The following is a 14,059-nucleotide window of genomic DNA, read 5'->3' on the forward strand; positions in this document are numbered from 1 at the left end:
GATCTGTGTTGGGGTTTTTTTGACAATGAAGTACAGAGCTGAAGGTACTGTCTTAGCGTCCAGCCCCACCATCCCCAGGATAACCCTCGTTCATAACATTTTCAAAGGCACAGAAGTCACCAGTCATGTCAGTGACTGGGGAGGAAGGAAGAGAGCACACAAAGGGATGTGTGTTTCTCTGCAAATCTACAGATTAGAAACTGTGCCTTCAACTGAATAGGGAAGAATCAAACCCCATGTGCTAGGTACAGTCAGGAAAAGGAAAGTGCCTGTTCATTTGAAGAGCAAATATGTACACACTTGGGCCAATCAGCTAAATATAAACAGATTCCTTGGTAATGTTATTTTCATTAAGATTATTATTTCGGCAATTCAAATAAGAAGCTAAATCAGTGCAAGGCCTGAGCTTGGCTATTATTCCTAAGAATAATGAATACATCCTCCCCTGAACTAGGAACTGATAATTTTTCCTGCTTCCTACAAAAGGGAATAGTTAGTCTAAAATGCCAGAAAACATTCACCCTCCTTTCAGAATATTCTTAGACATTTTGTCTTCTGTATGAGGAGGGCATCACATGATTTTAAAAGGATGAGTTGTCAAATAAAAATATATATTCATAGTGGATTTGGCCTAAGCTCAATCCTGATCGCTTATGAGAATAAGCTGGGGGGATCAGAAAAAAATATTATTGTCCAGATAATAATGTCCCCAACAAATAAGATTAAAATCTGAGAATGGGGCTCCAGAAGGGTAATTTTTTTAAAGTGCCACTGGTCTTTATAATTTGCTGTCAGTGTTGAGAAATGCTGGACTTTTGTAGACACTAAACACAAAGGTTGGGCTAACCAAAGTCACACAGGTATCTCAAACAGTAACAATTTGCATCTATAAAAATTAAACATGTGTTTAAGCTTGCAATATCCTTCATGGGGAGTTGTTTTTATATAAAGTATGAAATATAGGTAATTTTCAAATGTTTTATAAGTAATTTAATGATCTTTCACTAAGGTTAAGCAACACTGATCATAAATAGGAAAATATTTAAGAGATCAAAACAGTTTTTAAAGAAGACATGGTGATGATTTTTAGGGCATCTGAAAAATGTGTTGAAATTTACAATTCCTTGAAAGCCAGAGATGGATCGAACAAGCCATGGTCTCCCTGACTTGGAGGGCTTTACAGATATCAGAAATGGTCTGTCACTAAAAATGAAAGAAGGCAAAACTAAAACGGAAAGCACTTCTCAGACCAGAGCGTGAACAAATCAAGGCATGTAGAAGCTAATTTGGAGGGGAAAAAAGAAAAAAGGAGAAGCTAATTTGGAGTTTCTAGAATGCCTCTGTTAATAATATCCCTTTTCAAAAAAAACTCTACTAAACGTCTTTACCAACAAGTACCGAAAATTCCAGAAATGCTGAAGGGGGAATTCTTTCTCAAGGAAATTTTTGAGTTGTAGGGTAAAGTTGTCATGAAGATTTCATAACTCGGTGTAACAGCCTGGGGGAAGTTGGGGAGGGTGGAAGAAGGGAGGAGGGAGAAAGAGAGGAAGAGGAATGTAAAGGGATAAAACACGAGTCCTTTTAGTTATTTCCTATGCTGGAGAAGGCCATGCGAATTGTATTGGAAAATTCAATCCTGAGGGCAGAGCTGAAATGAATGGTTCCATTGCTGTTTTTTCACATTCATAACTCTGGATGCAGGCCAGCAGGGCAGGGTAAGAGCACAAAGGTTCAGATTTTCCATTTGGGGGTTTCCTGTCTCAGGTATATGCTGGGAAAGAGGCTGATGGCAAAAAACGGTGAAGAGACTAAGTGATCATCCTTGCTCTTAGCGTCTGTAGACACTGACAGGATGGTTGGAGGCATTGTTTAAGGGGTGAGACACAGGCTACAGTGCTGGCATTCTGCAGCCCCACCCCCTTGTAAGGACCTTGCGTTTCAGAAAGGATAACACAATACTGACAGTAAATGAAACGCTATGACAATAGATTTCACTGACCATTTCAAAGAATTTCCAGAAGCACAACCAGGGTGAGCTAGCACAACATCATGATCAATAAGGAAGTCATTAGTCTCTTTAACTTAAACAATATTCTCCAGCATTGCTGAGCCAAATAGAGAGAAAAACAAACCTCCAAATAGGCCTCGTGCTGAGTTTTCCCTAAGACAATCTGACAATCTGCAATGATGATTTTTCCCCCTCTCTCCAGTGAAGAGTTCTGTTAGGAAATGACCTCACCACGTTCTATGATGTAAAAAAAAAAAAAAAATCACGTTCAATGACTGGTATCATAATTCAAAGCTTTAGGGGGTTGGCGTGTTTGAATACCAGCCCCAAGTATCAGGCTGAATGCTTCTCTCCTTGCTTGATGCCAAGAACAAGATGCAGGAACCAGTTAAACTGCACAGTCCAGCCTTTGTCTCTGCAAACTTCAATTTGATCCAGAAAATACTTTTTCGCATCCTCCTCATTTTTCCCCACTGTCAGAGCATCTCGAATATATTCAATATCTTCTTTGCTTGTTAACTGGGGCATCCCAGTCATCAGCATCATGGAGAAGAGGATGATCAGCAGGTTGGTGTGATGACGAAGGGCTAGGTATGCCCGAACACAGACATCCTGCACGGAGGAGAAGGAAATGCCATTAGTGTAGCCCTGGTGGCACAGTGGTTGTGTGCTTGGCTGAGAACTAGAAGGGTAGAAGTTCAAACCCACCGGCCGCTCTGCAGGAGAAGGATGTGATCGTCTACCTTCATAAAGATTCACTGTCCTGGAGCCCTAGGGGCAGTTCTACTGTATCTTATAGAATTGCTGTGAGTTGGAATTAACTCAATGGCAGTAGTCGTTACAGTAACTAAACTGCTAGGCTATGTTGGAATTTACAAACCATGTCCATGAAAGGAAACCATGACAGTTGAGGTAGCCGCCTTGCCTCAGACTGCAGATCAAAATCCAAAACGTGGTGAGAATGTAGTCTGTTTTCATAATCTTTAGTGTAGTTGTATATATCCAGGGTATATGCTCTCAAGGAATGCTAATTGATACTGATCAAGTTTCATTTATTATCCTACCTTTTAAATTCAATTTCCTTCCCAGGAAACAGGATGGAAATTTCTGTAGTCTCTAACGAGGAAGGAATCAGCTTTTGAGTACTGTGTTGTAATCAATAAGTTTTATGTAAGAGTAAATCATATTTTCAGAGAGCTAGTGAAGTCCAAAGAAGTGGTAGAAATTTGATATTCAGTTCACGTGCATTTCTATTTTACACTTTGTTCGATTATAAGAAAAAAAAATTTGCGTTCCACTCTCTGATTCTCAAAATTGTTGAGTCAACTTTAGAATTTTGAATCTTGAGTGAGAGGGCTTCAAAACAACCACCACAAAACTACATCTGATGCCTCCCCCCAAGGCTTGGAGCAAGGTCCTAATACAGGGCGGTCTATCTGCTTCCTAAGTGTCTGATTAACAGTCTGGCCGAGCTAGACCAGGATCTTTTCGATTCATCTCCAGGGTGTAGCAGAACGCCTAGCAGGTGGCAAGTGGTGACTGTTTTACGTTCAATGTTTTAATTGAATTAAAAACAGTCCCACTGCCTTGTCTCCTTTACCACCAGGTATGAGCTGACTTCAGTATCTCAATAAGATAAGGGGACAAATACATAACTATCGGCCCCATGGGCACTTCCCTGTTGAAAGAGAGTGGGGACAATGTCAGGGTTGACCCACAGTTCTGGCTCCTGTCTGCAGGTTTGAGTGACTATGATTGGCACCAAGGTTGGGTATTCTTAAGTCAGTCAAAGACAGAGGTGACTTGTCCATGGTGTCCGAGGCAGCTCAGAGACTGGTAGATTGGGGCTGTCCCAGGTCAGCCACTCATGGGCATTTTGTGATGTCAGGCATATTACCTATCATCTATTTCATCATCTGTGCAAAGGGATGTCCACCATAGTGAATCTTGAGGTGGCACAAGAGTGTCCTCTCCGCCCCACCCCTCTCCCCCAGTGGTATGTGAGAAAAAAACTCTGACAAATCCAGAGTTTTACTCTGATGCACAAGGGGGTCATCAGGAATCGAAATTCACTGGATTGCAGCTGCAGAGGAGAGAGGAGGAGAGGAGAAGGTGCCTACCTTATTAGGTAACTGTGATGACCCCACACAGAGGGCTTATCCCAAGACCTCATGCAGCAAATGCTTGATTCACATTAGCTCCTGCTGGTGTTCTCACACTTGGTGTGCAAGGCTAAGTACACATCTGCAGGTGAGGCAGACACTCAGCTGGGTAAGGTAGCCAGAAAAAATGGGGCAGGAGGCTAGGAGCTCGGCCACTGCCCAGGGACTGAGAGCTTGAGCAGGAAGGAGTGGAAACCCAGCAGTCCCTTCACTGGGAGCCTGCAGCTGAGTCCTGCTTGGGCCAGGGCTGGCCTGTGCGGTGTGAGGGCACCACAGAGCATTAGCCATCAAGGTGGACTGACTGGACTTCGAGAGAAGCAGCACCATGGATTGGTTTTAAGCTCTCATGCTTTCTCTTCCAGCCTTGGCCACTGTTTCTTTTCCCAGCTCCCAAATCCCTGAACTATTTTGCCACCTTTGAAGTAAGGCACAGTGAAATGCTTGCCACAGAGGTGGGCACCCAGGGTGGGCTCCTTCAACGGTGGCCCTCTCCTTGGGCTAGCACAGAGGGTCGTCTGGCCCTGCGTCTACTCCCTGATGCAGGGGACGCCTCCAATGTGTGCTGAGGCTTTTCCTGCCGAGGCTCAGGCATGACTGGTGCCCTGGAAGCTGCCCCAGTGCATTAGCACTCTTGCATTCTTAATGACTCCACTTAGACCCGGAAATCATTTTCTTTTGCTCATCCACAGGACCCACTGAGGTCCCTCTGGTTTCTTGGTAATGACACAGGCTAAGTGCAGACTTCACCCCAGCCAACAGCCTCCTTAATTGCTCAGCACGCAATTTTCACAAGGGCATAGGCAGGGATGCTTTTTGATTTTTAATTAAGGCACTGTCGGGGATTGAGTTGTGTCCCCCCAAAATATATGCTACCTCTCTGTCTGTGGTTAAAAACTCATCTGGGAATGAGTGCTCTGCCAGGATAATAAGGCAGGATTTGTGTCAGGTGTGTTTTCACTCAATCTCTTACAGGAACTAAAAAGAGCCGATCGGCAAGCAGAGAGGAGGGAGAGGTGGATCCCAGGCCACAAGAAGATCTCTAAGGGACCAGCCACAAGCTGGAAGCCTTCCCCTCGAGCCTCCTGCACCGTGAGAGACTCAGTTTCTCTTTCCCCAAACTATTCATTTCGGCTCCTTCTGCTCCCGCAACACGAGGTCACGGAAACAGGCACATTTTGATTTTCAATTATGTTCCATCGTCCTAAACACCAGCGGTTCCAGGAGAACAAACCCTTTCCTGTGTGAGTGCATAATGTGGTCAAACTCATTTTAACGGGGAAAAAAATTAAGGCAGAGAATGAATCTGAAGCTAAGTTACTGTGATGTCAATCCATAGGTGCTCCGGACACACTTATAATAACACCAGTCCATAGGCACTCATTCTGCTACAATACAATACACCAATCCATAGGCGCTCGATAAATAATTCCTATTATAACACTAATCCATAGGTACTCAGTACTCTCACTGCCATCAGGTTAATGCCAACTCATAAGAGCCCTATAGGGAAGGGTACACATGGCCCCATTGGGTTTCCAAGAGTGTAACTCTACAGGCATAGAAAGCCTCATCTTTATTCCACAGTGCGACTGGTGGTTTCAAATAGCTAACCTTGTGGTTAGTATAGCCAATGGAAGGACCTGACACACTGGCTCAGCCCAGCAGCTCTCTGCCCACGCACTTCATACAAGTTCCACTCTGCCCTCTCCTGTAAGGCTTGGGAGAGATGCCTATGCCAGCTTGGCCCAAGGCCCATGGATTGAGGGACTATGAGCCTGTGGCTCCCGGAGGTCGGGGGAAACAGAGCACAGAAGTTACCAGCTGTAGCAACAGTGTTCTCTAATGTCAGCGGCGTGGGCACACTGACCTCAAACATTCTCCTTCTTTCCCTCTTAACTGCCCGCGGTAGGATTTATAGTATTGTGTGGAGAAGTGGTCGGGGAAGAAGAGGTTTCCAGGAACTTGGTTTAGTCTATTTGTTAATGAGCATGAGAGTGAGGAACTTGGTGTTATTGTTAGTGTCATTAGCTGGAGCACTATGACAAAGGAAACAAACAAAGAAACCCACTACCATCAAATCGATTCCACCTCTTAGCAACCCTGTAAGACTGAGTAGAACTGGGTATCAGGACGATAAATTCTTTTGGGCACCCCAAAGTCTCATCTTTCTCTCTTAAAGCAGCGGGCAGGTTTCAGGGCTCACGTGTTGTTAGAAGTCCAAGATCACACCACAGCACCCCCAGGTTCTGGTAACAGTAGTAGCTGTGACCTTGATTGAGCCTACAGTGCACATCCGCTCTTAATTCGACAGTTGATTCAAATGGTTAATTATAACCTTTGATACCAAAAGAAAGTCTTGTTTTTATAAAACCACTACCCTCGTAAGTCTTGGAAATAAAAGAAATGAAACATTAGCCTTTCAGGGTGGAAACTTTGACTTGATTTGTTAACTGGCCCTGCTATCAATTCACTAAACTGAAACAAGTTTGTGTACATAATCTACTACTTTTTACACACCGATGCACTGTGGCTGCTTTGATTATCAAAGTCATATGCAATAGGCTTACTTTTTCTTAAAACCCCTTAACTTCTAGAGTGAAGAGGAAGTGGAGTATTACTGAACACATTTCACATGCAAAAAGAAGCAATCAAAGGGTCATAAAAGTCAAACTCCGGGAAAGGGTCTAGGGTGAAGGAAGGAGAAAGAGGAGAAAAATGCATGTGTATTCATTGATGCAGAGAAATATTCCTGTCCATTTACTTTTCCTAAACAGTAATGAGACAGTAGAGTAAAAGAATATTTCAATCCAAGACAGAGCCCTTAAAAAAATAAAAACAATCAATTTCTTGGCTTGCTCTTTAAGAGTTACTTTGGCAAAACCGAGATCACTGATGAACAGAACTAATAATGCAGAGAGAGGCATGTTTTGGTTAAATTTGGAAGAACAGTGTATCTGACACTTGGCCATGCATTTGCTGAGTTTGAATTATGATCGTTAATTTAAGGGCTTCTTAAAAATGAGGCTTAGGCTAGGCCCATATTCTAGAGAAAAGACTGTACTGCCCTCTTTTCAAATATTTAGCTAGAAGCTTATTACGCACTTATAGGCCACAATTAAATTGTCCTACTTAAGTCAAACATTCTAAGTAGCCTCCATTCAGGGGCGTGTGTGTGTGTGTGTGTGTGTATTTACCTTTCAGCTTTGTTCCAACAAGGATTTAAGGTGGATTTTTTTTTTTCACATACAAAAGTCAAGATAACTGTAATTAGAGTTGGGTGGAAAAACAAAAGGGAAGAACAAAGGAAAGGATTCACAATGCGTTTGGGAAAGAGACTAATTTAAAAAGTACATTATCCAGCCTCTATACTCATTGTAGGCCATCTTCAAATATCTCTCTAGGCAGAGAGAAAATCAATTCACTTGCTCTAGCCGGTGCTCAGAGATGAACAACCAACAAAGGTATGCTGAGGAGAAGCACAATCTTTCTAGAAACTGAGACCAGAGAAAAATCCCGCGAGAGGATCTTTGATAGAGTACACTGTGTACTGTGGGGACCCATGTCCGATCATATCCTTACAGCAGACAAAACACTTCTCTAGAAGAAACTAAACATGGAGAGAACGGAGCCAGTTGAAAGGTTTTTGCAGTCAGTGTTTAAAAAGTCACAGTGATCTAACAGCTTGGCACCGCGTGACCCCGTATCCTAGTGGACTAACTCATCATCCAGCCCAAGGCCTCCCCTCATCTTGGAAGCCTATCTTTTCCAAAGAAGTGACTACATTCTGCAAGCATATCCAAGTCCTGACAGGCACTTGTGTAGCCTCCCACAGTCTGCATCTGGGGGAGAGAGCACAGTAATAAATTCAGACTCCGACAAAGGTGGATGCTGGACCCTTCCCTGAGGGCATCTCCCAATGGTTAAGGTGGAGAAAGAGTGCCGTATTTTCAGAGTAGAGATTGGGGGGACTGAGCTCAAGCTAGTTAGGGGTGGGCTCAGTGGGGTGCAGATCCGAAGAAGGAACCTGGATCTTCTCAGTACGCCATGACTACTGTGATTGATAATGAATCCTCTCCTGCAGTCAAACCTGTACAGGTCAGAACTTGTATGAGGAGAATCCTGTCAGAGAAGGAAAATGCAAACATTTTCCACAGAAACAAGTGACTGCAAAATGGTAAGACTGTGCTGTCAAAGGCAAAAAAAAAACAAAACAAAACAACAACAACAACAAAATCCAAGACCCAGAAAAACAAAGAAATCTTGTGTTCCTGCTCTTGCAGGTTTCACTGTCCTTACAGTAGGTCTCAGTTACAGTAATTTATGATTAACTGAGCTACAGGCAACTTCTTGGCCTTGCTCTCTATCCTCACAATCCAACCAATGAACTGTTTCAATTTTGATCCAAACTTCCTTTTCGGACCCAAGTTCCACTGTATGCTCCTGTAGATATGTTCCGTCCACTGGACAACTGTGCTTTTTGCTCCTAAATACCACTCAGTCCTTTGCCCAGGATCTTCTCTCTGCTCTTACATTTCTACCTCTCCCTGTATCTGCCTGGCAAAATGAAATTGAACTCAGCCCACAGGCCCAAATAAAACACTTCCTTCTCAGAAAGCTGATGGTGCCCGGCTATCAAAAGGTATAGAGTCTGGGGTCTTAAAGGCTTGAAGGTAAACAAGCAGTCATCTAGCTCAGAAGCATCAAAGCCCACATGGAATAAGCACACCAGCTTGTACGATCACGAGGTGTCAAAAGGATCAGGCATCAGGCATCATCAGAACAAAAAAAATCATATCATTGTGAATGAGGGGGAATGCGGAGTGGAGACCCAAAGCCCGTCTATAGTCAACTGGACATCCCCTTATGGAAGGGTCACAAGGAGCAGAGGAGCCAGTCAGGGTGCAGTGTAGCAACGATGAAACATACAACTTTCCTCTAGTTCCTAAATGCTACCTCAACCCCCAGCCCCCACTATTATGATCCCAATTCTACCTTACAAATCTGGCCAGAACAGAGGATGTACACTGGTACAGGTAGGAACTGGAAACAGGGAATCCAGGACAGATGATCCCTTCAGGACCAGTGGTGAGAGTGGCGATACCGGGAGGGTGGGGTGGAAAGGGGGTAGAAAGGGGGAACTGATTACAAGGTTACATATAACCTCCTCCCTGGGGGACGGACAATAGAAAAGTGGGTGAAGGGAGACGTCGGACAGTGTAAGATATGACAAAATAATAATTTATAATTATCAAGGGTTCATGAGGGAGGGGGACGGGGAGGGAGGGGAAAAATGAGCTGATGCCAGGGGCTTAAGGGGAAAGCAAATGTTTTGAGAATGATGAGGGCAATGAATGTACAAATGTGCTTTACACAATTGATTTATGTATGGATTGCGATATGAGTTGTATGAGCCCCTAATAAAACGACTTAAAAATAAATAAAACACTTCCTTCTCATGATATCCCCATCCCACACACACACACCATCCCCTAAAACAAGACTAGTTGCTCCCTCTGGAAACTCTTGCTGAAATTCTTAGCACCAACTATTCCTTAGCACATACTGGCGTGTGTACCTATCCTGCTGGGTGCCAGGACGGGACCTCATTTTTGCATCGACACCTGGCACAGGGCTGCACCCTCTGTAGATAATCTGTAACCAGGGTGAAAAGATGCTGGTGCCCCAGAAGCCAAGTCTCCAGCAAGATTCGAGATGCATTAAGGAAGAGGATTAACTGAAAAGACAGCTTGCTTTGCCCAGGGCAGTCTTTGAGCCTTCTTTGTGCCTGCAATGAGTAGGTCTTTAAGATGTGTGTGTGGGGAATAGTGTCCTATTTAGAATCCAGTAGGATAGGGCCTGGTGACCACACAGGATGGAGTAGGAGGCTGGAAAGTCTGGCCCAACATGGCAAAGTTCTAGACAGATGTTGACAACCCAGAGGGCAACAGCACAAAGGGAAGGGAGGCCAAGAGGAACAGTGGGGAGAGCCCGAGGGGGTTGGCTGGCCCCAGGGGAGTATCAGATGACAAGCTGCCCCTGGTGCCAATGGCAGGAGGGAGCAAGGATCTTGGTGAAGGAATGAGGTAGAAGCACAGTTCAGAAAAGCTGGGATCCAAGGTTATAAAGAGAGTAAAGGTCCTTGCCTCCCTGAGGCTTAGAGACTGGCATGGGTATGGCTCAGCAGCAAGTGGGGCTGCCAGCATTGGCAAGGAGCAGTCCCTGATAGAACTGGCAGGAACACTTCCTGAGTCATCCTAAGTTAAAAGAATACAAGGAATTAGGCTGCCAATGGCTCGCCTATGAAATCCTTCTTAAGAGTGACATCTAGGGGCAAGTGCCTTTTAAGTACACTCACCACAAGGTCTGCTCTGCCTAACTGTGTTGGGGGGCGATGTGTGTGGGGGGAGCTCTGAGCTCCCTGTTTCTTAAGTTTGATTGGACACCCCTTCATTTTCGTGCCTACTGGATGCAGAGAACAGCATCAAAATGCTTGCTCATATGAGACCACACTGACGGCGGTCTGATCTTGAACACACAACTGGGACAGGCTCCTAGTCTGGTTAGGAAAAGCGGTGTAATATTTATTTTGGCAAGGAAATATCCAGAAAAAGGCGAATAGAGACTCCATGACATTCAAAGATTTCTCTCATTTGAAAATACCATTTGGTTTCATAATTAGGCTTAGCTCCTTTTCTGAAGGATGGCTAGTCGGCCTGCATCTTGAAGGCATATAAACTTCCCGGTGATGGTAGTTGACCCATCTGCCTCTGAGTTGCTGTGTTATAAATTCATAAGACACAGAATCTCCCAGGAAGTCAAGACAGAGTCTTGAAGAGAATCTCGTCGGAGCCAATTCCCACTGCGGCAAGAGTTGCCCATCCCGCATCCACCTCTTCCCTCCGCTAGTGCCCAATGAAACTTCCTGATGTCTCGGCTTCTGTCAGGGCACCGGTCAGACGTGGCCTCGTGCCCCGAGCGTACAGTCTGAACAGAGAGACACAAACTGCAAGCGAGCACAAATCATTTTATGCCATGATAAATGCCGCAAAGAGAATGAATGGAGCGAAGCATCACTATCGAAACCCACTGCCTGGGAACCATAGCAACCCCCTAGGCCAGAGTAGGGTTTCCCTGGACTATACAGCTGTACAAGCCCAGACAACCTCACTTTCTCCCATGCAATGCCTGGTGGGTTCGAATGGCCAGCCTTGTCATTAGCAGCCCAACAGTAACCCGCCAGGCCATCAGGGCCCCTTAAAGAATAACAGGAGGGGGTCCAATTTAGAAGCCTTCTCTGGGGATGACATGTAAGCCCCCAAAGCTCTGAGGCGCCTCCTGGGGAAGGCTTGTGCTGAGGACTCCCTGGAATGATAGGCAGGTAGCAGAAGGCTCCGGAGGCAGAGGGAAGGAATGAAAGGACACGGGGCTGGAGGAGCTAGGGGCCCACTGCACCGGACCTTACACTCCACTCCAAGTTCAGACTTGGGGTTTTTATCCGAAGTGAAACAGAAAGTCACCGAATGGCTTTAACCTGGGATCTGTCCCTTAGAACATTGCCCTTTGGTGTCCGTTTGTCATACGTGGTGGCTTTCATGTTACTGTGATGCTGGAAGCCATGTCTCAGGCCTTGCAAATATTTCGAACCAATCAATAAGAGCCCAAGTACAGCCTTGAGTAGGTTATTGGCAGGTGCCGTGAAGTCTGTTCTGCACTCACAGCAACCCTGTGGACAAGAGAACAAAACGCTGCCTGGTCCTGTGCCATCCTCACAACCGTTCTTCGGTCTGAGTCCATGGTTGCAGCCTGTGTCAGTTCATCTTGTCACAGGGCTTTCTCTTTTCGCTGCCCCTCGACTTTACCAAGCATGATGTCCTTTTCCAGGGACTGGTCTCTCCTGATAAAAGCTTACGAGAGAAAGTCTCACCATCTTTGCCTCTAAGGGGTATTCTGGCCGTACCTCTTCCAAGACAGATGTTTGTTATTCTGGTAGACCATGGCACTGTCCATGTTCATGGCCAGCACCATAGTTCAAATACATCGATTCTTCTTCCATCTTCCTCACTCAATGCCCAACTTTTACATGCATATGAGGCTATGGAAAATACCATGGCTTGGTCAGGCTGCCTTAGTCTTCAAAGTAACATCTTTGTCAGCACTTTAAAGAGTCCTTGGGTTGAAGATTGTCCAGTGCAATGCTTCATTTGATCTCTTGATTGCTGCTTCCATGAGCCTTGATTGTGGATACAAGCCAGATGAAATCCTTGACAACTTCAATCTTTTCTTCTTTTGTCACAATGTTACCTATTGGCCCAGTTGTAGGACTTCGGTTTCCTTTACCTTGAGTATATCCCACATGAATTTAAAGATCACTGAAGAATAGATTTGACAAATGGAAAACTAATGACCCAAGGTAAAATGAGTTGTGGGATGACATCACAAAAGTCATACATGAAGAAAGCAAAAGGTTATTACGAAAAAGAAAAAAAAAAAGACCAAATTAAATATGAGAAGAGAATGTGGAGCAGCTGAGAGGAACAGAAGAAATGATGAAGTAAAAGAGCTGACGGCATTTTCAGAGTGGCTGGAGGAGGCAGCATGCAGTATTGTACTATGAAAGGTGCAAAGACCTGGGGTTAGAAAGTCAAAAGGGAAGAACACGCCCAGCATCTCTCAGGATGAAGGAACTGAAGAAAAATCCAGGACTCAAGATACCATAGAATTATTCTCTGAACCAAATATTCACTAATGCAGGAAGCATTAAAGAAGATGATAAAAGACTATGTAGAGTTACTGGGCTGAAAAGAAAGCCATTCAATCATTTCAGGAAGTAGTACATGGTTGAAAGCTAATTGTATTGAAGGGAGAAGTACAAGATGCTCTGAAGCCACTGGGGAAAACCAGAGCTCTAGGAACCGACAGAGAACCAGCAGAGATGTTTCAACAAATGGATGCAAAGGTGGAGGCTCTCACTCATTGGAGACAAGAAATTTGGAAGACAGCTACCTGGTCATCTGACTTGAAGAAATTTGCATTTGTGTCCATTCTAAATAAAAATGCTTCAACAGAATGAGGAGATCATGGAACAATATTATTAATATTACAGACAAGCAGAAATTTACTGAATATAACTTGAAAAATGATTGCAGCTATATGTCGACAGGGAATTGCCAGACTCTCAAGCCAGATTCAGGAAAGGACATAGAATGACATTGCTCGCGTCAGATGGAGCAAGGCTAAAGCTGAGATTGCTAGGAAAATTTTTACTTAAGGAAACAGCGGAAAGAACTAGGAGGTAAAGGACATTCATCGAGGTATAACTATAGGCACATACATATGTCAATATATTTTTATATAACAATAGAGATATAGGTCCATGTACATATAGTTATATGTTAAGTATTAAGGTAGCAGATGGATATTGGGCCTCTACTCAAGCCCTCAACGTAAGAACACTTTACTTTAATAACCTGCATTCTGTGATGTTCACCTTCCCGACACGAATGCTGAAGACAAAATGGGTGCATAAGCAAATGTGGTGAAGAAAGCTGATGGTGCCCAGATATTAATGTATATAGTGTCTGGTGTCTTGAAGAAAAACAAGCAGCCATCTAGCTGAGAAGCAACAAAGCCCACATGGAAGAAGCACACCAGCCTGTGTGATCATAAGGTGTTGATAGGATCAGATATCAGGCATCAGAAGATCCTAAACAAACAATCATATCAATGCGAATGAGGGAGTCAGAATGGAGACCCAAAGCCCATCTGTAGACAATTAAACATCCTATCACAGAAGGGTCACAAGGAAGGAACAAGCCAGCCAGGGTGCAGTATAGTAACGATGAAACATACAACATTCCTCTAGTTCTTTAATGCCCCCCCCCCCCACCCC

At 44.4% G+C, this 14,059-nt stretch overlaps 1 protein-coding gene across 1 annotated transcript in view; it reads right to left on the reverse strand.

The window, feature by feature from the left end:
* Positions 1 to 1,085: 1,085 nt before the first annotated feature.
* The window catches only part of PIK3CG (phosphatidylinositol-4,5-bisphosphate 3-kinase catalytic subunit gamma), a 38,395-nt gene continuing 25,421 nt past the window's right edge, over positions 1,086 to 14,059 (reverse strand). Inside the window, exon 11 of the mRNA XM_045288862.1 lies at positions 1,086 to 2,620. Coding sequence (XP_045144797.1) covers positions 2,342 to 2,620 — 279 coding nt within the window. The 3' untranslated portion in view covers positions 1,086 to 2,341. The remainder of the gene's footprint in view (positions 2,621 to 14,059) is intronic.

Source organism: Echinops telfairi, unplaced genomic scaffold, assembly GCF_000313985.2.
Source record: "Echinops telfairi isolate 266 unplaced genomic scaffold, ASM31398v2 ScPeMD7_23;HRSCAF=83, whole genome shotgun sequence".
NCBI classification, from domain to species: Eukaryota; Metazoa; Chordata; class Mammalia; order Afrosoricida; family Tenrecidae; genus Echinops; species Echinops telfairi.